General features: G+C 46.4%; 2 protein-coding genes across 2 annotated transcripts in view; both read left to right on the top strand.

The window, feature by feature from the left end:
- Positions 1-10,685: 10,685 nt before the first annotated feature.
- Positions 10,686-11,624, top strand: LOC110301540 (olfactory receptor 6B2-like). The gene has a single exon (XM_021172041.1). It carries the CDS (start codon positions 10,686-10,688, stop codon positions 11,622-11,624), a length of 939 nt encoding a protein of 312 aa, XP_021027700.1.
- Positions 11,625-17,643: 6,019 nt separating this feature from the next.
- Ndufa10 (NADH:ubiquinone oxidoreductase subunit A10) overlaps positions 17,644-26,002 on the top strand; it is a 34,725-nt gene continuing 26,366 nt past the window's right edge. Inside the window, exons 1-4 of the mRNA XM_021171889.3 lie at positions 17,644-17,799; positions 20,441-20,609; positions 21,367-21,582; positions 23,963-24,049. Of these exons, the coding sequence (XP_021027548.1) occupies positions 17,725-17,799; positions 20,441-20,609; positions 21,367-21,582; positions 23,963-24,049 (547 nt within the window). The 5' untranslated portion in view covers positions 17,644-17,724. The remainder of the gene's footprint in view (positions 17,800-20,440; positions 20,610-21,366; positions 21,583-23,962; positions 24,050-26,002) is intronic.

Below are 26,002 nucleotides of genomic sequence, written 5' to 3'. Positions count from 1 at the left end.
TTTGGTGCATTTGCCGTATAACCCAACCCTTGATGATACAGGCTTTTGCAGCGGTGGAGACAGGACAGTCTCCTCAAGTGTGGCTTGGCATGCTAGAGTAGTCAATGATGGGTAAGGCTCCCTGGGAGTGTCACAAACCTAAGACAGGGATCAAACCAAAGCTGTTTGTCTCCCAATGATGGGTAAGGGGCATTGTCTCAGGGGAAAACCGAATACAGGCATTCTCTCTGCCAAAAAAGAAAAAAGGGGGAGATGTGGGGAGCGGGTGTGGTGGTAGTCCCAAGATGGCACCTGGGACTGCAGCCAAGTCTTATGACTTGCACCTGACTTCCTCATATACCCAAAAATAAGCCACATCCATCGTGAGAGTGCAGGTACACCATGATGCAGGCACACCACATCCATGGTGCAGGCATGTCGCGTCTGCTCTCGACCAGCAAGAACAACACGACCACCAGTCCTTCTAACAGCAGTTTATTCAGCAAGCTTCAGTCTTCATCTTTCTTCTCTCTCTTCATCTATATCCCCCCTGAACCCTGGGCCTCTCACTCTTATATACTCTCAGTTCCCATCCACTCACAGCAGGCCACTCACCTCACCAGGTACGCAGCTTCAGCTAATCAGGGCAGCAGGGGCATATCTCCACCAAAATGGATTCGCCAGTATCCTGGTAAACCTGCACAGATCTCACGATGGTTGTGACTTATATTCAGGTGAGGAAGTCAGGTCCAAGTCATAAGACTTAGCTGCAGTCCCTGGCGCCTTCTTGGTACTGCTGCCACACCCGCAGTTTCTCCCTTTTTTCTTTTTTTTTTCTTTTTTGGCAGAGAGAATGTCTGTAGATTGCCCCCTGCAGCAATACCCCTTACCCATCCTTGGGAGACAAACAGCATTGGTTTGATCCCTGTCTTAGGTTGGTGACATGCCCAGGGAGTCTTATCACTGACTACTTCTCTATCATGCCAAGCCACACCTGGGGAGATTGTCCTGTTTGCATGTGGCAGGTGCATCAAAAGGCCAGAATGCTGATTAATCTATGGCCAGATCTTGATTGCTGCAAACAAGCCTCATGGGTGAAGGTAGAGGTCTGATTCCCAGTGTGCAAGCATAGGGGCCCTACACAAAACCATCCCTTGGGCTCATCACCCAGAGAGGTTTTGGCCAGCTCCTGTGTCATTTTTCCTGGGGGAAGGAAACTAGGACACTGAACCTTCATGCAATCAGACGTGCCTTCCACAGGATGCCAACAGCAAGCTATCCTCTGTGCAGTGCTTAGCCTCGCAACCCATGACATAACGCAGCATTATTTCTTTAGAATGGCAAACCAAATCTGAGGAGATTGTCCCACCTCCACTTCGGCAAAAGCCTACGCTACCATGGCGAAAGTGCGGGCCTGCACACGCTGCACCTGACACATGCGCCAAACACACAACACACACACACTATTACAAGCATACATCCCAGGGCTCCCATAAGCCCTGAGGCAAGGGATAGACAGTTTGTAAACAAAGTAACTTGAACAGGCAAAGGTGCAAAGCAAGGCATCCTAGTCACAACAGCCAAATGATATAACGAATATCACTACTATAATTAACATTATTCTTATAAACAATAAACACAAAAGGAGATCACATACAAACAGGCATAGTCAGAAAAGAAACATTCCTTCATCCAGCAAATTGAAATACAGAAGTTTCAAACACATTAGAACCATTCCAATAAAATTTGCATTACCCCAGGCCCCTCCCGCCACCTGGCTTAAGGGGGAAAGATCAGTGCAACTACCATTCACCCCACATAACAATCATACATATAAGGGGCACTGCCCAAGGTGGAAGGGAATCAGGAACACTCCTATAAAAAGGAAGGGGGGCCCATCCAGGTTGGGAGGGTATAGTGCCATTGCCCTTGGATATACTGGCAGGCCACACCCCTCAAATCCAGGTAGCATTAGCTTTAGTAGATACAGCTGAACACAATCACTCATCTGTGAAATATTTTGAATCATCTGAAAACACAACAATCCCTTTAGCTGAAGCAGCATAGAAAAAAGGCAATTGTAGTGAAGCATTAGATGTAAAGAATTGAGGAAACACTTGAATGCGTCAATGGCATGGGTTTCAGGAACACAGAGCTCTTCAGTTCTCACTAGCGGGAGCATTCCCAGCCACAGGAACATCCATGTCCTCATAGCTCCGCTTGCCTTGAATTGCTCTGGTCAGCCGTTCTGGGACCCACAGCTGTTGGTGATCCTGGGGAAACACACAAACAGACCCTCTCTCCCAAACCAATTGAGAGCGCTCCTCTCTTACCTGATTCAGTGCCTCATTGTCTCTCTGGAGTTCTGTAACACCGTCAACACCGGTGGACAATGATTTCCACACCCTTATGGCAATCTGATTCACCTGCTCAAACACCTGCACTGGATATCCTGTCTGTTGTTGTGCAAAGCGACCTTGGCCAAGCAGCATATCCCTATCCCATGCTGGATTTCCTGCAGCAACGTTAGCCACTGCCTGTTCATTTGTAAATTCAATAAGGAAGGCTTTCCAATCTAAATACTGCCCAGGTGAAAGGCATGCCTTTACCAAGCCTGCCCAATGCGTCATGCAGTGTCTATTCAAGGCCTCTACTTGAGCCACAATATAGGAGGCAGTTAAGCCGTGCATCCGCACGGACTCAGCCAAATTCCTGATTACTTTGAAATCTAGAGGCTCATGATATCTCTGCCCTGCTTGGTCGGTGAAAATAGGACATCCCAGCAAGGAGAATCTACCCTCTCTCCAAACCTCCGGACAGAAGGTCCGTCTATACGCGGCTGCCAAGGAGGCATAGGGAGGGGGCGCAGAAGCCAATTCGCCTTCCTCCTCCACCTCGGCTCTTTTGTCCTTTCTGTCCACCTGATAACACTGTGTCTCCTTTCTTCTTTTTTCTTTTTAAGCCCTTCTCTTCTTCCGACATTCTCTCTTGTTGCTCCGTAAGGATTTTCTGACCTGTCTTGACTGCCTGACAATTCAAACAGTAACAGAGTCCATAAATCAGAACAAACAAGACCAAAATTATCAGACCTACCCACAAAGGGTCAATGGGAGAAAAAAGCATAACTACACAGCGAGGATCTATTGATCACTACACTGAGGTTATCATAGTTCCTTAACTCGTCCCAAAACCGTGAACCTTAATTTGTCCCAAAACCGTGAACCTTAACTTGTCCCCATGGTTTCACTTTTACTTTGTGCCTGCTTCCTGGAAACTTTATATTTGCCTCTATTTTATCTGAGGTCCTTCCCAAAACTCCTGGGTTACTTTGTGCCTGCTTCCTGGCAACTTTATATTTGCCTCTGTTTTATCCGAGGTCCTTCCCAAACTCCTGGGGTCGCAAATTTCACTTACTGTGAACTTACCCTGCTGCAAACACTGACTGCTGAAAGTTCTGAACTCTTTGGTGGGGGAGTCGGTTCTCCGTATGGGCCACCATTTGTCGCGTCCGCTCTCGACCAGCAAGAACGACACGACCACCAGTCCTTCTAACAGCAGTTTATTCAGCAAGCTTCAGTCTTCATCTTTCTTCTCTCTCTTCATCTATATCCCCCCTGAACCCTGGGCCTCTCACTCTTATATACTCTCAGTTCCCATCCACTCACAGCAGGCCACTCACCTCACCAGGTACGCAGCTTCAGCTAATCAGGGCAGCAGGGGCATATCTCCACCAAAATGGATTCGCCAGTATCCTGGTACACCTGCGCAGCTCTCACGATGGTTGTGGCTTATATTCAGGTGAGGAAGTCAGGTGCAAGTCATAAGACTTAGCTGCAGTCCCTGGCGCCTTCTTGGGACTGCTGCCACACCCGCTCCTCACACAGTCACACCATGATGCAAGATCAGGCCATTTGACAAAGGCCAATGAACTGAGATTATGCGGACTGGGCTGATGGGGTGTGGTTTAGGGGTTATATAAGGGATTGCGATTGGGGGCTAGAGATAGATTCCTGCAGAGAGATTCCTGCTTGCATGTTGAAAGGTTCCTGAATAAACTGCTTTGAGAAGAATGCTGTGTTGTTGCTCTTTTCTGCTGGTTGGTGACAGAAGCGACATGGACCTTTAACAAGAAATCTTCCAGAGCTCAGGAATGACCAGCCATTGAGCCCTCTGTGAGGCCATGCTTACACATCCCTTCAGATGCCAACTTTGTTTTTAAGCAAATCAGCAGCCCGGGTGCTGCTTGTTAAGTAGATGGTTCTTTCTGAGGAGGCTTGGACCAGAGTGTGGGAAGCACCGGGGTTACCTCTTACCAATGTCGGCACTGGCAGATGCAGCACACAACCTGCCTTGATGTTGACTGACACATGTGAGCTTCACCTTCATGGTGGCAACATGACATGGAGACAAAGGAACGGAGGTTGCCACTTGGGGTTGTATTGAAGGCAGTCCCACTGTATCTGAGAAGTTCTCCATTTCCCTCATGGGTCCACAGTGTGTCTACTCCACAACTGTGAGTGTGTAAGGGCTTTGGCTGAGTTTTTCCTGAACCCTATGATGTCTGTAGCACAGGAAGCTCCAGGGCTGGGCTGGCTCTAATCCTGAAACACTTTCTCTTGCTGGGGCTAGAGCATCTAGTCTGCCTGACAGCCTCCTTCTGAGTCTTTAACATTGAATGCACTGGGGACATGAGGCTGAGGACTGTCCACTATACTATCTCAGAAAGCAAAACCATGAGCCTCCACTTCTGATCCCACACTTGCTGATCTGATGGCTTCTCTATCATCAGGCAGCGGTAAGAGGCAGGGTCCCCTTGGCTGCTGTGGCTCGGATGAAGACTTCTCAGACACTTTCCACTTGTGGGTTTCTTTCTGTGTGAGAAATTTTGCACAGCCTTTGAAACATAAGTACATAAATTGGGTATATAAATCAAGTATTTGTTGATATAAAATATACATAGATGTATTTTAAAACAATTCTTAATATAGAAGAATCTCCCCTTATATTAAAGACACAGACAGATTCACATATTTAACTACATGGATGTGCTTGCTTATTTTTACACAAGGAATGTAATCTTTTTTGTTTTGCTTTGTTTTTGTTTTTGTTTTTGTTTTTGAGACAGGTTTTCTCTGAATAGTCCTGGCTGTCCTGGAACTCACTATACCAGGTTGGCCTCAAACTTAGAAATCCACCTGCCTCTGCCTCCCAAATGCTGGGATCAAAGGCGTGTGCCACCACCACCTGGCAAGGAATATAATCTTGACACTGAATACTTGTCACTGACGGACACAAAGAATCTTCAACTTCTTCACCTGATAAATATCTTGATTTTGTAATTGTCAATGCTGTGAATGCAGCTTCATATAAATATGTAGCATGCAATGACAGAAGTATATTTAGGACCCTGCTAGAAATTGTTGGAGATTCCTGGTCTCAAGACAAAATCAATTCAACACTTTTTTCATGAAACTCAAGTCAGTGACTCAAACAGCAGTTTTATAAATCAAGCATTCTAGTGCACTCATCTGATTGCTAGATGCTGAAAAATGGCAGTAGGAATACCTGGAAAGGCTTTATTAAAACATTAAACTTCTAAAGGAGAAGACAGATGTGCTCTTACAGTGCAAACACTGCAGCTCATGACACGCAGTGGTATGGACTCTGAGTCAGGACGTTTCAGGCTAAGTTCTTGGGTATTGTGTGACACCAGGGCTTACATAATACATAGTATTCATGGTGTATTCAGGAAGACTGTAGTGAGGTTGCATGACACAACAAAGGAGAGCAGAGTCAGCCACCTTGCCTTCATTAGCTCTTTGTCAAATGTGTTCAGAAACCATTTAGTATTGCTAAATCTTTCATGACCCCATGCTTAGCTGCAGAAGTTTGTCCCAGCTAGAATTTAGGAGAGGATGGGAGAATTCTGCAGGATAGTAGGCTAGCTACTGAGAAATACTGGGTATAGTATAGCGTTCAGCAGCCAGATGTCCAAGAGGGTAGGGAGACAAAGAAAGGCTCCATGGGCTCCTCTGGCTTGAGGGCTAAAGGGCAGGGGCAGCATCAGAGGCAGCCTGCCTCAGAGGCCTGGATCCAACTCATTACCAGTATGGGAAGCTTCATCAGCTGCAAGGGAGTAATTGGGCCCTGGAGACACTGGGCTCAAGCTAAAAAGCCATACATGTTCTTTCCTCACTTGGGGATCCCATGTCCTGATAGCCTGTCTAAGACTCATCTGGTCACTGTGGCCAGTCTCAGAGTCACCAGCCAGGAAGAGGCCCCTCTTCATTCCCAAAGTCTGTCCAAGTGAAGCTTCCAGAGACCCAGGTAGGATGAGTATTTCTCAAGCCAGGATGAACTCACAGGGTAATTTTAGAGTATGTGGTATAGTGTGCATCATAGAAGAGCTACATGTGTAGCATGAGTGAAACCCCATCATACATGTCCATATTGAGGCTGGGCCCTGAGGATTCACCTCCACAGTTACAGCACCTATCGTGAAGGCTCACAGTGCTACGGCAAAGGACCATTTGTAGCATCTGTGAGTGTGATGCAGAGTGCTCATCTGCAGGTACTGCAATGTGGATGGGTACTATGTGACTATGCACCCCTGAGTACTGTACTGAATGTGTATGGGTGGGTCAGTGCTTAGTCTGGTGAGTGTATGTTCAGGACTTCTGTGCTAGGTGTATAATGATGAGTCCTCTGTTGAGTAAGCATGGGTGGGAGCCGAGTTGAATATGGATCTGTGAGAACTGTACTGAGTGCATAGTGTCCAGGACCAAATGTTGAGATTGCAATGACAAAGGCCATTATTGAGTTAGCTTAAAGAGACATGGGCTGGATGACATCATGGAGGTCATTGTAAGTGCTGCCGAGGTCAGTTTTCAGCCTTGAGCCACACTAGTAGTGTTTTATAGTAGGAAATTACTACCTTGAGACAGCCTACAGCTATCACAAGTTTGGGTTCTTACAGGAAACTCACCCTTGATGGCAAGAATCCCTATCCCAACTGCAGATCTGTCCTGTGCCATGTCTTTTCTAGATGTTTCTTTCCCATCCCTTCCTATGAATTCCAAGCTTGTTGAACCAACCTTACAGACAGCCATGAAGCTACCCAATAAACACTCACAGCGCGTACACACACACACACACACACACACACACACACCAGGCAGAGCTCCTAGACACAGGTAGCCACAGGACCCTCTCTTATACTTCTATTATTGCTATGACCTGGGTAGGCTAAGTAACTGAGTTCACCTGTCTCTTCTTTTCCTCTCTTCTTGCTGACAGTACCCAAGGCTATTGCCACTGGGGACCAGAATCCATAGCTTAAAACAGCAGACATTTGCTCTTTGAAAATTTGGGGGATCAGAGGTTCAAAATCAAAATGTGGCCAGATTGCTCTCCTGCCTGACCTCTGGGGAGAACCCTCTCTGCCTCTTCTTAGGTCGGGTCCTCAGGCCCGTGGCTGCATGGTTTCAACATCTGCCTGAGTGTCCATGTGGCCATCCTGTCTCAGATGTCTAGTCTTTGCTGTCTTATAAAGTCATTGTCATTGAAGTGAAGGTCCATTATCAAGGAGGTCAGAAATTTGTGAAATCTGAGTCTTCCTTGTGACCATCATGTGTATGCTATGACATTCAACAGGAAGGAAAGGACTCCTTCTGTACTCAGGGCCTGAGATCCCCTCATTGCGGGGGTCTAATGACACCACCTTCCTAGGAGTCACTGCCCTTTCCCAGCAAGCATAGAACCACTGTTGTCAGCCAGACATCCAAGTGTTCACATGATGCTTTCTGTTTTTTGCAAACCAGAATCATGGTGCCTTAGGAAGCACCCTAAAAACTGCTTCTCCAGACTTACTTTATCCATAGACTATAAATCTGCAGCCAGGAAACGAAAGGATGGACCATCCAGAGATTGCCCCACCTGGGGGTCCATCCTATAATCAGCCACCAAACACAGACACTATTGCATACACCAGCCATATTTTGCTGAAAGGACCCTGATATAGCTGTCTCTTGTGAGGCTATGCCAGTGCCTGGCAAACACAGAAGTGGATGCTATTGGATGGAACACAGGGCCCCCAATGGAGGAGCTAGAGAAAGTACCCAAGGTGTCTGCAACCCTATAGGTGGAACAACAATATGAACTAACCAGTACCCCCAGAGCTCATGTCTCTAGCTGCATATATAGCAGAAGATGGCCTAGTCAGCCATCAATGGGAAGAAAGGCCCCTAGGTCTTGCAAACTTTATATGCCCCAGTACAGGGGAAAGCCAGGGCCAAAAAGTGGGAGTGGGTGGGTAGAGGAGCAGGGAGGGGGGAAGGTATAGGGGACTTTTGGGATAGCATTTGAAATGTAAATGAAGAAAATACCTAATAAAAAATTGGAAAAAAAATCTGCAGCCGGCTGGCCATCAGCACTGACATAGCTTCAGCAGCCTGAGCAAATGCCCATCATTCTAGTCTGCCTTCAGATTTGGTCAAGCAGTGCACCTAGATGCAGTGGATCTGTATGACTGGACAGATGTGCAAGCCTTACTGCGAGGTGCCAGGGGTCATTCATGGACAAGTACAAAGGAGAGACATGAAGCCTGAGCTGAGCAAGTGTAGCTATCAATGGGTGGTAGTGGAAGAAGCTGGAGGGCAGACCCAGTCACTGGCCCAGAGGTCAGCAGACACAGCAGCATAGGAAAGCTACCAGCCAGCAGTTAGGGGGATGTGACTACATCAGTGTGTGAGAGTAGCTCTATGATCGATCAGTCTACACAGTCAGTCTTCCAACATAGAGGTGGTGTGTGTTTTGGGTGTTAGTAGGAAACAGGTCTGTGCCTGTGTTCACTGCCATTCTGGTACCTACAAGAACTATCTGTGGCTATGGAAGCCAGTCCTGGGCCCAGATCCATCCACCTGAAAGAGCAGTGGCCTTGGCACTGGTTCCTCCATTATTGAGAGCCAGTAGGTGTTTGTTGCTCCATAACCCCATGTCTAGATTCCATTGTTGGAGGGGCCATTGCTCCTGACTTCCCTCCTACCTGCCAGTTCTTCAGGATCCTGAGTAGCCTCTAGAGCCTCCTTCTGCATCCTGTTTGGTTTTGGGTCAGCTTGGTTGCCTGGTATCTAGACCTTATACCAGAGCTTACTGCCTGAGCTATAGGAATCTCAGAGGCTTGTGCCATGTGTGTTCATTGTCACCCTGAGTTCAGTCTGCTTTGGAACCCTTGTCCAACTCTATCAGTGCTTCTGAGACCTGGGCCTGATCTCTGTTCCCATGAGTGGAATAGCTTCTGCAGGTGGCAATGCTAAGCCCTAGCTTTCTCGTGTTTCCCTTGTTTGGAGCTGCAATGGGCCAGCGTTTACTGCATGGGTCCCCAGCTGCACCTTGGATCACTATCCCCACAGCTTGGTCCTGACCTGTCCTGACTCCATCCAATGTTTCTGGTAACATCGTGAGCCCTCCCTGCCGGAGTCTCAATGGGGTGCTGTTCTACCCAGTCTCCCTCTCCAGCTTTCTGATCTGTGTGCTTCAGAACTGCAGCTGTTGCCCAGAAGAATATTGGGGGGTGTTTGTTTGTTTGTTTGTTTGTTTTTATCTGCTGAGAGACTAACTCTTCCCCCAAAGTGCTTCCAGGAACGTTCCTAGACCTCCTTTGGCCTCAGTTTCCCTATGTTCAAATTTAGCCGACTCCCTGCCCCATGTTCAAATTAAGCCAGCTCCTGAGCTGCTGCTCCACTCCAGTCTGTCTCCAGGAAAGGCAGTGGTGTCGTTATAAACCTGTGGAGCAGTGCTTCCCAACCTTCCTAACACTGCCACCCTTTAACGCAGCTCCTCACATTGTGGTGACCCCCAACCATACAATCATCCGGTTGCTACTTCGTAATTGTAATTCTGCCACTGTTATGAATTGTAATGTAGGCATCTGATATGTGACCCACAGGTTGAGTACCACTGTGGTAAAATGTCAGGATGTGGGAGCAGATGTGCATTCCTGCTGAGGTGGGGTAGGGAGGAGGTGGTCACACAGTCAAGGGGCCTTGGAGTCCTCACTGAGTCACCGCAACCTCCTAGGCTGCCATACTCACATCTCCAGAGAACCAGAAGCACAGTCCTCTCTATACTCTTTCTTGTAGACTAAGGAGCAAAGCCCTGTCTATATTCACCTCTACAGGAGGGCACACCCAGCCCTGTCTATACCAGCTTTCTTTCTCCATGGTAAACGTTTATGATACAAAAGCACAGCAGAACAAACACTACTTTGGCACCTCTGATTCAAAGGAAAATATAAAATAAGTATTATCATGTTTGCCATGATTGAACAGGGGGTCGGTGCTGGTAGTGGCTGGAAAAAAACAAGCATGCCCTTCCTAGAATATAAACCCTACCCAGCAAAACAACAAAGAAACCCATTTCCGAGCCCAGCTACTCGCCTAGTGAGCCACTGTAGGTTTCCTATGTCTTAAATATCTATCTTCAACAGTTCCCCTTGTCTGTCCCCTCTTCAGTAGACACCCAAACACAAGTGCACAGGTCTTTCCAGTTTAAGACCTAACAGAATAAATTCCTGTCCTTGCTGCTCACAAGAATCAGGAATGCTGTCTGTCTTCCAGCTGACATTACAAGCTGGCTCCCTGTTCTCCCATCAGCTGATGCTTGGCCCTTCTGATATTGGCCTCTTGATCTTTTGCAGTTGCACAGGGATGAGGGGGGAGAACATCACCAAGGTCAGCACCTTCATCCTGCTGGGCTTCCCCACAGCCCCTGAGCTGCAGTACCTGCTCTTCCTCCTCTTCCTGCTCGCCTACCTCTTTGTGCTGGTGGAGAACCTGGCCATCATCCTCACTGTCTGGAGCAGTGCCTCCCTCCACAGACCCATGTACTACTTCCTGGGCTCCTTATCTTTCTTAGAGATCTGGTATGTGTCAGACATCATCCCCAAGATGCTGGACGGCTTTCTCTTGCAGAGGAAACGCATCTCTTTTGCTGGCTGCATGACTCAGCTCTACTTCTTCAGCTCCCTGGTGTGTACAGAGTGTGTACTCCTGGCTTCCATGGCCTATGACCGCTATGTGGCCATCTGCCACCCCCTGCGCTACCAAGTCATCATGACCACAGGGCTGTGTGTCCAGCTTGTGGCCTTCTCTTTTGCTAGTGGCTTCACTATCTCTGTGATTAAGGTCTACTTTATCTCCAGCGCCACCTTCTGTGGCTCCAATGTCTTGAACCACTTCTTCTGTGACATCTCCCCCATCCTCAAGCTGGCCTGCACTGACTTCTCTACTGCAGAGCTGGTGGACTTCATCCTGGCCTTCATCATTCTGGTGTTCCCACTCCTGGCCACCATTCTCTCCTATGGCCACATCACCCTGGCTGTGCTGCGCATCCCTTCAGCCACAGGCCGGTGGAGAGCCTTCTCCACCTGTGCCTCCCACCTCACTGTGGTCACCTTCTTCTACATGGCCATGATCTTCATGTATGTGCGACCCCAGGCCATTGATACCCGGAGCTCCAACAAGCTCATCTCTGCTGTGTACACCGTCCTCACGCCCATGATGAATCCTTTGATCTACTGTCTGAGGAATACTGAATTTAAGGATGCTGTGAGAAGAACTTTGGGATTGGGAAATACTCCCCAGTAGATATCTCTACTGTCGGTAGAGATATCCGTAGTATTCTCAACAGTAATTCAAGTAAAACCTCTTATACCACCCAAATCTATTTAACATTTTAACGAAATTTAACAAACCTGTAAAACTACCTACAGTAATGAGCCTTCGTCCAAATGTGCTTTCTGAGTGTGGACTCAGGGAACCAGTTCCCAGGTAGATCATTGGAGTCCACTTAGAGTTTCATGTTCTGCTTTGGCTCAGCCATGTCTGGGTGTCTCCCTGTCTTTGCATGTAGCAATCCATGCATTATTTCTTGGTTATATTCACATGTACATCAGCATGCAGTTCTGTGCTTTGCTATTGGCTGACAGTATCATGGATACTCTCTAGGGTGTGTAATGCTGCTATATGGAATCCAGGTAGTATTTTTTTTCTAACTGCTATCTGTGCCGTTTGTTGAGTTACACAGAACTGTATCTAGGCTGGACCTAGCTATATATAAGGCTTATGTGTGTGTAACTACTGCAGCACAAGGTGTGTGTATTGCCAGGTTTAATGGAAACTACACAACTGTTTTTCAAATTGCATGTGCCAGTTTAGCTCCTGTTGGTGGTATAGGAGAATCCCAGTGGTCCCAAACCTTATGTTTCAATTCAGCCTTTCTTCTGGGCTCCAAAGGTATCTCACCCTGACTTAAATCTGCATTTTCCAAATGCAAATGGTTTTCTGCTGACATCAATAGAGTCTCTCCCTGTCCATTTGGATATAAACTCTCTGATGAACATCTTCTGCCCGTGTTCATATGGGGTCTCTTTACACAGAGGTTTCTTACATTGTCTGATTCTGAGTCCCCTGTCAGGTCTGAGTCCTCTGATGCAAAGATCTTCCAATTAGTTAAATGTCATGTCCTCATGGGTCTTATAATGAAGAAAAGTTCTTTATTTTAATGTCTAATGTGTACATTTCACCTTAAAGAGATTTTCCATTTAGGAAACATTTGCCTCTGCTAAGCTCATGGAAATGTTCTCTTGTGACATTTGTCTTTTAAATCTATCTGAGATTGAACCCATTTTTCGGATGGGAAATTGTTCTAGAGATCACCCATTGTTTGGAAGATCACACTCTGCTCTAGGAAGTATCACCATTTCATAAATCAAATCACTGGACCCCCTCACCCAGCCAGCTCTTTTTGTCTACTCGTTGGGAACCAGATAGACCAGAGATTCAATCAGAGGCTCTCATGAAAGACCGAAGGGAACATTAGTCCTGTGTCCATGTCCAGGAGTGGACTTAGCAAGGCTGGTCTGCAAGGAGTGGACTTTAGCAAGCACTCAAGTGAGTGCCTTGAGGGAGTGGTTTCTCTTCTCCCTGGGCTGTGACTATCAGTCCTTAAGCAGCTGTGTCTGAGGATCCTATGTTCTCTTAACAACATGGTCTGATTTAGCTCTCTGATGACCTTGGCTAAATGTCCCCTGCAAATAGTATATATGATACTGTCTTAGTCATGGTTCCTATTCCTGCACAAACATCATGACCAAGAAACAGATTGGGGAGGAAAGGGTTGTCACTTACTGGCTTGCTTTCCCTGGGTTGCTCAGCTTGGTATATATATATATATATATATATATATATATATATATATATATATAACCCAAGACTACCAGCCCAAGAATGGCACCACCTGCAATGGGCCCTCTCACCCTTGATCACTAATTGAGAAAATGCCTTACAGCTGGATCTCATGGAGGCATTTCCTCAAGGGAGGTTCCTTTCTCTATGATAACTCGTGCTTGTGTCAAGTTGACACACAAAACCAGCCAGTACGGATGCTACACTTAATAAACTTGCTTGGCATAAGTCATCATCTTATGTAAGACCTCTTGGTTCAAGCTTTTATTTTCTCTATCTTTTCTATTCTTATTCTCTCTTTCTCCCTCTTCCTTCCTTCCTTCGTCTCTCTGTGGTTCCCTCCATCCCTCCTGTTATCCCTCCTTCCTTCTTCCTCTCCTTCCCTCCCCCTGGCACCTCTCTCTCCAGACTCTTTCACTGAAGACAGACCTGGTTCATGCCAACCTGTCTCTTCCTGCACCAGCACTACAGGACTTTCTGGAATGTGGCCTTTCATGTACCATGAGGTCTGTTAGCATGTCTTCCATTCACCTGCTTCTAGTCTAGGTCGCCTTTTTTCTCCCAAGTCTTCCAGAAAGGAAGAGTTACACATCTTAAAATCTGCTTATCAACATCAACAAAAGAAAAGCTTGTGGGTACATATATGTGGGATTGTGTTGCATCTACAGATTAACTTGAAGACAAATTTTTTTAAGATTTATTTATTTTATTTATGTGAGTACACTGTAGCTGTCTTCAGACACACCAGAAGAGAGGGTAAGATATCATTGGTGGTGAGCCACCATGTGGTTGCTGGGAATTGAACTCAGGACCTCCAGAAGAACAGTCAGTGCTCTTAACCGCAGAGCCATCTCTCCAGCCCGAAGGCAAATGTTATATTCACAATTTTGAGATTTTTAACCAGAAAATAATGAGCATTTATCTTCTGGTTCCGTTTCAGTTTCTTAAAACTACCTTGTAGCTTTGCTTGGCAGTCCTTCTTTCCTGTGCTTCAATTTCTAAAAATTATAACACAAAAAGTATCTCTTAAGTTTACACTTTAAAATTCTGTTACTTTATTATATCACACTCAATATAGTTTCAAATTTTCTCCTAGTGATAATGGCAGATTAAGAGAAAGTTGCAAAGAAACATGCCAGGGAGTAGTCCCAAGTATCCCTGGCCTGGTCTTCCCACTAGTGTTGTCTTGCATCACTAAGGTACAGCTCAGTGGCAGGGCATTGACTCTGGCACACCCTGCTGCACTTGTTCAAGTTCCATCAGCTACACAGATTCATGTGTCACAGAATGTGCACAGTTGTGACAGTTGTGGACACAGTGTAGTCAGGGGAACAGAACATTTCCATCACTGGAAGATGTCTGGTGTTGCTGACTTGCACCCACATCTCATACTGTGTCCTCCAGAAGCACCTAACTGGTTCTTCCTGTAATTTTATTTCAACACACACTATAATACAAATGGAAGCACATCACTTGACTTTTGGAGTGTGCCAGCCACCATGCCCAACCCTGGACTATTTCAAACTGAATTTAAGAAAGCTGTTTATGTATTCTAGACTCTGGTCTGTTATCAAATATGTATTTTGTAAATATTTTCTCCACCTGCAGTTAGTCTTCTCAACCTCTTAATAATGTCTCTTCCAGAGCAGTAATTTCTGGGTTTGATAAGTCTAATTAACCTGTTTCTTTTCTTTTTTTTTTTTAATGATGCTTCTGATATCAAGTTAAAAATATTTCCCTACTCCTAGGCACAAAATGTTTCTCCTATTTTTTTTCCTAAAAGCTTTGTAGTTTTGCATATTACATTCAAATACAGGATCCATTTTGTGATGCTAAGCTTGGTTTTGCTGTTGTTGGAGGCTTTGTTGTTGTTTCTTGTGGTAAGGTTATTGAAGGTTCATCTGCTTCCCCACAGCTAGCCAATGGCTCTCGCACTGCCTACCATGGAACTGTGTTTACACCGTTGTAGAAACAGCTGAGAATATTTGTGCTGATTCATTTATGGATGAACAGCACAGCCCTCCTGACCACTCCATGTTCTTGCTTTGTATCAACATGTAATAAAGCTCATTAGCAGAAGAGTAACTCCTCTGACTTTATTCTTCTGTTTAAATTCATTGTGGCTATTCTAGCATCTTCACCTTTCTGCAACTTAATAGAGCTTGTCTCTGACCATTAAAACATCCTTGGAGGTTTTAGTTGGAACTCCATTAAACTTAGAAGATTTGACATTGCCTGTTTCTTCTTTTGATCTGTATCACAGATATATATCACATATCAGATATACACACACACACACACACACACACACACACACACACATATATATATATATATATATATATATATACATGTCTTCTTTGATTTCTTATATCAGTGTTTAAAGTGTTGCCTCCTACAGATATGTCATGTTTAAATGCAAGTATTACAAGTTTACTTAGGCCAAATATAAATTGAATTCCATCTGCTATTCATCTTTGACTTCTATGCTGTTAGCATACAGAATACTGTGTAATTCTCTCTCTCTCTCTCTCTCTCTCTCTCTCTCTCTCTCTCTCTGTGTTTCTCTTTTTTATTTTGTTTGTTTGTGTTTGCCTTTTGGATTGAATAACCTGGCTGAACTTGCTATTTATTCTAGAAGCTTTTTTTGGTCAACTCCTTTGAATTTTCTGAGTAAAAATAATATAATCTACAAATAATTGTATCTCTTTCTTTCCTGTATGTATTCTTCTTCTATCTTTTGTACTTATTATGTGGGTTAGGGGTTCTTTTGTTGAGTACGTGTAGGGAAAGCAGGCCCCTTGCTTTTTAAAAAAATATTTATTTATTATTTATATGTAAGTACACTGTAGGTGTCTTCAGACACACCAGTAGAGGGCGTCAGATGTCATTACGGATGGTTGTAAATTACCATGTGGTTGCTGGGATTTGAACTCAGGACCTTTGGAAGAGGAGTCAGTGCTCTTATCCCATTCTTTCTCTATTCATATGATGTTAGTTTTAGGATTTTGTGGGCATGCTTTATGAAGCTGAAGCAGCCACCCTGTAGCCTTTGTTGGAGCAGATGTGTTCTTTTATTTTAAATGAATATTGAATTGTGTCAAATGCTTTCCCTGAACCAGGCAATCTGATCACACATAATTCTTTTGCTTCGTTTGTTTTTTATATCAGTTGATTTTAAGACATCAGGTGCCTGCTCATCTTTGGATGACATCCCATTGCTTGTGGTGCACCACTCATTTCTTGTGTTGCTGGATTCAATTTGCTGAGATACTGACATATGGAGGTCTTACATTTTTGTACTGTCTTTGACAGTTATAGCAGCATAACATGTGATAGTAAGCATTATCGCTTCTGTTTTCTGGAGGAGACTGTACATATTTAGTATCATATATTTATGTATTAAGTAAAATTCTTCAGTAAAACATACGTGCTTAGGAAATTTCTCTTTTGGGGTTGAGTGATTTTTGAATTACACTGGAGGGGAGTAGGGAAATGAGATAATGATCAGGATTCAAAAGAAATGAGGAGAGGGTTCCCCCTCCCGTATTCAGTGTACTGTAAGGATACAGGACTTTCTAGAAATCCAGAAACGCAGGGGAGGTTTTGTGTTAACTACATGAAAGGTGGTCCACACCCAACCCAGAACTCCTCGTTGTCTTGGGGATCCTCTCCCTATCAGCACTTTCCTGGCTTCTGCGCACTCTTCCACCTCAGAGGTTCTTGGAGCTGAAGAGCTTTCCAGGAGGTGACTATAATAAAGTCGGCAGCTGTGGAAATGAGGCAGGGAGCTCTGCACTGGAGATATATGGTGGTACCAGGTCTGTGGCCACCTCAGCTCTTAGCACTACAAAATCTCAGAACCCGTAGGTCGTGAATTGGCTGTCCCCACAGGGCTCAAGCTTATGACAGGTCCTTCTCTCAGAAACCTAGGCAGGGAGAATGTGACGCCCCTAGAACTCAGATGGGGAATGGACTCTCTCCTTAGCGACCAGAAGGGCAGGGAGCGGATCCTCCCTACAGAACTCAGAAAGTGGGTCCACGTTTGGGAGTGGAGCAGGGAGACAGCACAGATTCTGGGGAGCGAGAGGATTCACCCCACAGAATACCCGGGGGGGGGGGGGGTCACACTTTTGTCACACAGCTGAAGCATCTGCGAGAACCCGACTCAAAGCTGGGAGCCTCAAGGCCCAGGCAAGACTTCTAGCCCTTTGCCACTCTTTGTTTGTTTGTTTGTTTGTTTGTTTTATAGTGTAACTTGTCTAGGATCTAGGCGCGCTCCTCGCCCAAACAATCTAAGCCCACGCCCTAGAGCGTGGACAAGCCTAAGCTCCGCCCCTTCCCTCTGGCCCCGCCCCGTCCCAGTTCCCGAAGGTTTTCTTTTTTTCGACAGGCGCCGCGAACACCCGGTGGTGACGTCATGGCAGCGCGCCGCGGACGAGCTAGGACCCCGTCGCGTTCATGTCCCTGTGGTCCTTGAGCCGGCGCAGACGGCGAAGTCATGGCCTTGAGGTTGCTGAGACTCGTCCGGGCGTCGGCTCCCGCGCGCGGCCTCGCGGCCGGAGCCCAGCGCGTGGTGAGCGGCGGGTGGCTCTCCTTGCTTGGATCTCGGCCTGTCGGCTCCGAGCCCTGACGCTCCGGCGGTGTCAGTCAGACCCGTGAGCCGCGAGCTCCTGAGGCCTCCGCTCACAGCTCCGGTGCAGCGGGACTCACTTTCCCGGCTGCACACGGAGAGCCGAGATGCCGGAGCTCCGGAGCCTGGGCCCGCATGCTCATCGGTTCAGAAGCTGCTTTGTGGAACGCCTTGTAGACTCTGGGGTGACGTGATGTGGAGCAGCAACAGAGATTTGGGGTAGATTGGGGAGGATTAGGACCTCTTAGGGTGCATGCAGAATAATGGGTGACAGTAGGTGCCTAGGGGACCGTGGCTGGAAACAGGACACGTCTTATGACGGCACCATAACTTTTTTGCTTTATAGTAGCTAGAACTACCTAGGTGGTAAATCGGAAAGGGGTTGACAGTCATGCTAAGGATTTTTATTTTGTACAGGAGTGATCTGTGTGTGAAAGAGGTATGGATGTGAACCAGAGAGAAACGAGGTGTGAGTGAATGTGAGCCTGGATCCGCACTGTCAGCCTAAGCCCCACTATGAATTAGCACTGTCAGCTTAAGCCTATTAGGATCACAGTGGAGCACAGCAGCTAGAGCACAGAGCATATTCACAATCCACTCTTGACCTTGACCCTCAGAGACCACACTCGTTCCCCAGTATCTTCACATCACCCCCTTCAGTGAGGTCGTTTCACATATTTATATGTCAGAAGTTCAGTCACACTCCGTTCCACCCTAAGCTTTTCATGCATTGAGTTCATTCTTTATGCTGTGAAGTTTTATTGTTTTGCACAATGAGCAATATTATATTTCGGCCTTTACAATACACACAGAGTAGTTCACAGCCCTAAAAAAAAATCTGTTGTCCTTAATATTCATTTATTTTCCACCCTGTCAACTCCTGACAGCCACTGTGCTTCTGATGATTTTTGTCATTTTGCCTTTGCTAGACTCGTGTAATCAGTCACACATATTACCTGTCACAGTGCTTTCTTTGTCTACATAGACTTTTACAGTTACACTTAGAATTTATTGTGGGGCTGCACAGCTGTTAAGAGTACTTGTTTCTCTTAACACACACACACATACACAATCTAGACAATAATTCGTAAGCCAGATGTTGTGGTGCACACCTTTAATCCCAGCATGAGACAGGAGATCTATGAATTCTCGGACAGCCTGGTATACAGGGAGTTCCAGACCAGCCAGAGCTACATAGTGAGACTCTTGTCTCAAATCCAGCCCCCAAAAACAGCAAGGGGAAAAAAAAAGACTCACTGTGTCTTTATGGCCTTTTTAGTCATTCCCTTTAATTCCATAGTTTGGTTATACTGCCATTTATCCATTTATCTATTGAAGACCATCTTGGTAGTTTCCCCATAAGATAATTGTGAAAAAGCTGATTTAAGTATGCATGCAAAGCTGGGCGTGGTGGCGCACGCCTTTAATCCCAGCACTTAGGAGGCAGAAGTAGGTGGATTTCTGAGTTTGAGGCCAGCCTGGTCTACAGAGTGAGTTCTAGGACAGCCAGGACTACACAGAGAATCCCTGTCTCGAAAAAACAAAAAAGTATGCATGCAAGTTTCTTGTGGGAATGTTTCCTATCATTGGGTGATGTGTTTGCTGGGTTGTTAGTGAGGCTGTAGTTTTATAACCATCTGTCTTCTATCGACCGTCCCATTTGCACTCCTTAGCAGTACAGAGTATCCTGCTGTATGGGTGCTAACATGGGTGTTGGAAGTCATTTTCGTTTATGAGCATCCAGTGAGTGCACACACACAGCACATCTCCTGGTTCCCAAGGGGGCATCTTAGGCACCTACATGCTGCCTGTGTGATCTTTGTAAGATCAGTTTGCTTATTTTAAAATTCGCTGCCCTTTCAATTATTCACCTTTTAATTATATATCCTCCACTGTCCCCAGCTTGGTGATTTTATTTGGGGAGAGTGGATTATTTTAGCTTCAGTTTGAGGAGTAGACTGGGAGACTGCTGATGAGGACGTTCCTTGCCTGTGGATGAGGGGTGTGAGGAGGACCTTGCATCCATGCAGCAGGAGAGGGAGATGATGCTTCTCCACAGAGCCTGGGCATTCAGCTTCTGTGGGTGATTACAGAATTAAAGAAAGGCAAAAATAATGCTTATATCGCTCTGTTTGTGGATTGTGGCCAGTTCCCACTGTTGCAGGCATCATTCTCGGGGTTAGAGCATGGAAACTCTACTTAAGCTTAAGTTTTCTAGCTTTCTCGTGCTTAAAGTCCCTTGGAGGTAAGGGAATTAGGTAACAGGTGGAAGGCAAAAGCCTAGATCAGAGAGGTACTTTATTTTGTCAGGTCCCGCTCCCTGCTGCTATTTGTGCATATCCATCCTTCTGTCCATCTGTTCATCCATCCATCCATCCATCCATCCAGTTTTCATTACCATAGCAAGCATCCTGTTTCCTAGTCTGTTCTGAGACCTAAGGAGGTGAACAGCCAGTTCTCAGAGAGCTAACACTGAGGAAGAAGGGAGTCAGGTCATTAAACAAGAGGTGCCTCTTAGTGTTTTATATAATAGCTGCTAATGCCTGCAGTAACCACAGTGGTGATGTGCTGTTGTGTTTTTCAGGGACGAATTCATACCAGTGTGCACTGCAAGCTGAGGTATGGGCTTTTGGCCGCCATTCTTGGTGATAAGACAACCAAAAAGCTGCATGAGTACAGCCGAGTGATAACAGTAGATGGGAACATATGCTCGGGGAAAAACAAGCTCGCAAAGGAGATCGCAGAGCAACTAGGTATGCACCGGGCACAGTGGCCCTGGCCTGTCAGCCATGTGGCTGCTTATCCCAGCTAGCATTTGCTTGGCTATTGACTAGGTAGATTTAGGCCTAAGGTAGGTCTTTTACATTTTTTTAATTGCTTGTTGAGTATATGCTTATAATCTTAGTGTTTATGAGGCTACAGCAAGAGGATTGCCATGAGATTGAGGCAAGCTTGAGCTATGTAGTGAGTACTAGGCCAACCATAGCTTCATGGGGAGACCCTGTCTCAGATCAAATCAGAGAGAGGTGTTAATCTTTCAAAGGGAACATTAAAACATCCCTGGCAGTTACCAGTTAGAATTGGACTTTACCTGGGAGTGCGGCAGAGTCCTTTTCTGAGCTGCCCTGCCAGAGGAGCTGTCACTACATTGGCTCTCACGTGGGGTGATGGGACATAGGCTGGCCTCTTCAGTTCCTCATGCAGCCATCTGCCTGCTTGCCTTTGGGAATATTGGACTGCAGCAGTAGGGTGAGGGTTGGAAGGGGTGTGCTGATCTACTTGGTTGTAGAGAATGGAGAAGCGTGTTCTTTAGCTGTTGTCCACAGCATAGAATGTGCTTCTTGAGTATGTGATGAAGTGTGGGCTCAAAGGGGACTTTTCCTTGGGTTCTGATGACCAGCCCTGACAATAACATTCAAGTTTTCTTTGGGTTTCTGTCCAACCTTACACACTTGCAGTAGGAGTGAGTGGTCTATCTACCTATGCTTCATCCAGGTCTTCTCTCCTTAGGCATGAAGCACTATCCAGAAGCAGGGATACAGTACTCAAGCACCACCACAGGTGATGGAAGGCCCCTCGACATAGAATTTAGTGGCAGCTGTAGTTTAGAGAAATTTTATGATGATCCCAAGAGCAACGATGGCAACAGCTACCGCCTGCAGTCCTGGCTGTATGCCAGCCGCCTCCTTCAGTACTCAGATGCCCTGGAGCACCTGTTGAGCACAGGTATGGTTGTGTCCTTGGTCAGGGGTGGAGGGCATTCTCCTTGATGGTTTTCTCAGGAGAGGTTTTCTGAATAGGTACTTTTAGGTAAGTTCTGTGTTTCCAGTAAGATTGTAAGTCCTCGAAATCCCTGTTGATGCAGGCTCAAAATAGTGTAGCCTTATTGCTGCTGCCCACGACAGGGAGATCTGCAGCTTGTTGATGGTATGACACTGTGTTTGGAGGACAGCATACAGGTGACTGGGAAAATGTGAAGTCACAGTCATGAGGATGGACTGCATGTCCCATGGAGAGAGACATGGATGACAGCCAGTGGGTTTTCTGGAGGGACAGTGGTCAGTTTAAAAGTTAAACCTTGAAAAGGTAGCAGAGGTGGGGATCCTGGTGCCCATTCAGTTAAAAGAAACTGACCCCAGATGTTATCTAAGTAAATGTTTGAGCAAGCAATGTGTAGAATGGAAGACTGGCAGCAGGGACCAGGAAGCAGTTAGGACGTGAGAGGAGAGCAGATGATAGAACAGAGTGTGTAGATAAGGTCAGAATACAGCCCTTGCTGCCCTGAACCCAGAGTGCCCTGAAAATGAACAGCAGACATCCTGCTGAACCTGTAGCCGAAGCTGTGTACCAGGAACTGTATTCACAGTGGTATGTTGTGGGGAGGGGGAAAGGATGTGGTCGGTATTTAAGGCTGTGTCTACCCCTTAGAGCAGTGGCTGCCCTGTGGTTGATGAGTGAATTGTGTGGGAGAAGGGGTAGCTGTCATGTAAAGCTGTGTCTACTTCGTATGACCACCCATGATTGATGGACAGATTGTGTGAGAAAGACTGGGTAGCTTATATTTAAGGTCTACTTCCTGTAGCAGTGGTTTCCTTGTGGTTGATGGTGGGTTTAGAAACAAGTTCAGCTGCCCCTAGGAAGTTGGCTCAGTGATTCTGAGCTGTGAGAACAAGAATGTGTTTTCAGCAAGGCCTCAAGATAGCTGATAAAGCTGCTTCCCAAACTCGCATTTGGGACCCATTGCCTGGGACTCTAGGTTCCTGAGCACACGGTGCGTGTCCACAGATCCCAAGTCATGCTGAAGTGTCTGGTTTTGATGTTCCAATTGTATTAATGATTATTTCCTTCCATGGATGGAAGCTCTGGTCTTAGTGTTATTGCTAGAAACTTATGTGGTCTGGAGTCTCCCTCTTGGGAGCTGCTTTGGGGAGCTGGTCCTAGGTGAAGTTACAGAACAACCAGTTTTCTCTCTGGGTGAGTGGTGCCTCGGGGCCAATTCTCCTGAGGGAAAAGTTCTGCCTAGGCCTTGCAGGGTAGATCGCAGGGACTTTTAAAGATCTTGAGTGGTTATATTGCATGGAGCTGGTGATGCTGGTAATAAAGGCGAGAAGTTGCCAGCTGAGAGTTTTAAACTTGGAAGTCTTTACTCTGAAGGAGAAAGGAGGTTTGAGTACAACTTTATCAGGCTGAAGTGTCCTGCTGCTGAGAACGAAGGATCAAGATATAATGGCGAGATGGTGTCTTCTGTGAGCCTCCAGTTTGCCTTCTCACCGAGTACGATGGGAGCACTCACCTTTGGCTTCTTCAGCATGACCACCTCAAAGACAGGAGTATCCCCGGGGAGCTGTGTGTCTCTCAGATCATGCTAAAAGATGTAGAAGACACCGGACCTAGAGAAAGAAGTGATCTGAGATTGTTACCTGACCGCTGGTCTAGAAAGCATATTTGATTGGCGTGTAAAACAGTTCTCTGTCAACAGAACAATGCTCTGATCCAGGGTGTTGTTTGGGACGTGATTGTTTTGAGGCCGTAATCTGAAGCTGCTGTTGAAAGAGAACAAATAGTTTTCTTTAATGATAGAGATGGTCTCAAGAGAAAAAGGAATGGTGCATTGGCCTCTTGGTACAGCATTGTACTAAATGCTGCAATGCCACCTCTTGTGACAAGCCCATGAGTTTGCCCCATTTCCAGACACATGAGATAACTAAGAGTTAAGAAATTATCCTGAACTTGAAACATTTGTATATTAATTCTTTATATTCAGATGCTTGAGAGTCCCTGATGGCTGTGAGGAGTAGGGCGTGGATTGGAGGAGGAGGCCAGGATTGGAGAGGTCCCAGTGATCCTCAAGGAGGATCACTGATGGAGACCCATAGTCCTCTCTGCCACAGGTGATGGAGAAGACAGAGTTACCCCAGACCAAAAGAGCACTATGGTTTAAAGGGCTTTCCATTTGTAATGTGGTCTTTGAATGTATGTGGTAAGAACTGGAATTGTAAGTCACTGCATTTTTGTTGTTCTTGGCTTTCCATTTCTAAAGTGAAATTTCTAGTTAGAAGTATTTTTTCATGTTTGGCTCATATTTTTTGTTTACCTGTTTTGACAGGACAAGGTGTGGTCTTGGAGCGCTCCATCTACAGTGACTTTGTCTTCCTGGAGGCAATGTACAACCAGGGCTATATCCGAAAGCAGTGTAAGTTGTTTAATATACCCCTGGTGTGCATGTGCCTCTGCTGATGGGTATGCCTCCGCAGGGGGTGAGGGGAAGGTATTTTGAATTAAGTAAGTGCTGCGTGTGCTGTATTCCCCAGGTTAGGAGGGGGCTCACCAAGTTCCCATTGTCTTCTTCATCCTAAATAGCTATCTTTTGTCCCTCCACTTACCCTGTAAGCAAAGTGGCATCCTTAGTGCTCAGGAATACTAGGGCATCCCACAGCTCCCGCGGCCGTTCCCTAGGAGACTCGTGACCCTCAGTTCAGTCCTACAGCCTCACTAGTTTTCCATGGTCTGTGTAACTAATTGTGCTGAACTCTCCAGTTTCTAGCATATGGGTTTATGTATTTGGGTTGTTTTACTTTCCCCTCTGTCCCTACACAGTTGCCAGTGTCCTTGCTTCCCTCCAATTGATGACCCTATTTTAGGAACATTGGAGTTGGTTACATCAATGGCAGATAACAAAGGAGAAAGAATAAAAGGCTATTGGTTAAAGTAGGCTGGCTGGGAACCCCAGAGAGGTTGGTGTATCTGTAAAGAGTTTGTGCATGCTGTGCTTGGCCTGCATTGGTTTCAGTGTCAGGTTCTTGCCTGTGTGCTTGATGGCTGCAGCAGTGGGCACTGAAATCTGGAGGTCAGTGTAAATGTATTTGATCAGGGAAACTGAGGCAAGCAAAGGAATGATTGCAATCTGAGGCTCTGGCTCTGGCCCTGCTGTTTCCTTTTGGGTGGCTAGAGGGCATGCACCTGTGTATGGGGAGCAGGAAGAGTGGGCGGAAACATGCTGCTTCTGCCTGAGGGGAAGCCTGCCCTACACATGCCAAGCAGCAGTTGAGGTTGGTCAACAGGGATTTCTGAGGCACTGTGAACACAGTTCTGGCTGGATGCGCAGGCACACCAAGCAAGGCTTTTGCTGTCCTAGGGAAGGGGCCTTAAGGCAGCAGAAATAAGGAGTGGCAGAACAGCATCCCTGGCACCCACCCCTCAGCTGATCCAGAGTGCTGTGGAGGAGCACCCTGCAATCCAGCTCATGTGACAGGGGTGAGAGTCATGGCCAGGGACAGCTCCTGTGGTAACTGGCCTTCAGGGATTATCCACTGAGTACAGGAAGGCTGAATCGTCAGCATTAGGCGAGTGCTCTGGTGGAAGAGGGGCTGGGGATGGCCAGTGTGGTGTTGGAGTGGCAGTCAGGGCATGGACAAGCAAGGACAGGCACCTTATTAGGGCGGGAAGCTCAGATACCTTCTGGAAGGACCGAGGGACCACTGAGCATGTAGGTGTGAGAAAGAAGATTTGATAGTTAGGTGGTCACAGGAATGTCTGAAGAGAACATGTGTAGTGAGGGAAAGTCCAAGGGAAGGAGGCCAGTTGGGAGGAAGTGGGAAGGGAGCAGATGGCCTAGATTGGAGGACACTGGTAGCAGGAGCTATCTACTCCTGAAGCTAAAGTTGATAAGAAGGGAACAGTGGTCACTTTTGCAGAAGCACAGCAGGAGTGTAATGGAAGACCACTTTCTAGAATGAAGAGGAATCAGTAGGCTGCATGGTGGCTTCTCTTGGCTAATCTTGGATGTGAGACTCTCTGAGATGGGCTCAAGATACACCTACAGACAGATTCCTGCTGCTAAGGCCTAAGGAATAGATGTCAGCAGTGACAGTGAGTCTGCTTTGACTCGATAATGCCCATGAGTGACAACAGAGAGGCAGCCAGGTCCTGGGTACAATTCTGAGGAGGCAGAAACCCCAAGGGTAACGCTCCATGGCCTCGTGTGCACACGGAGAGCTGAAGGGAGAGAGGGAGGGAGGGGTTAGCTGTGCCACTCGTGCTGTAGCCGGTGACCGTTGGATTTCACCTGTGTAGGGTTAGTGACTGTAGTCAGTCATGTTAGTAACAGAATAGGGAAAAGCACATTAGTTAATGTCTGGCATCCAGG

Source organism: Mus caroli, unplaced genomic scaffold (assembly GCF_978045245.1).
Source record: "Mus caroli unplaced genomic scaffold, Mus_caroli_1 scaffold_1, whole genome shotgun sequence".
NCBI classification, from domain to species: domain Eukaryota; kingdom Metazoa; phylum Chordata; class Mammalia; order Rodentia; family Muridae; genus Mus; species Mus caroli.
Note: the sequence above shows the minus strand (reverse complement) of the source record. Positions and strands in the feature narration are given on the sequence as shown.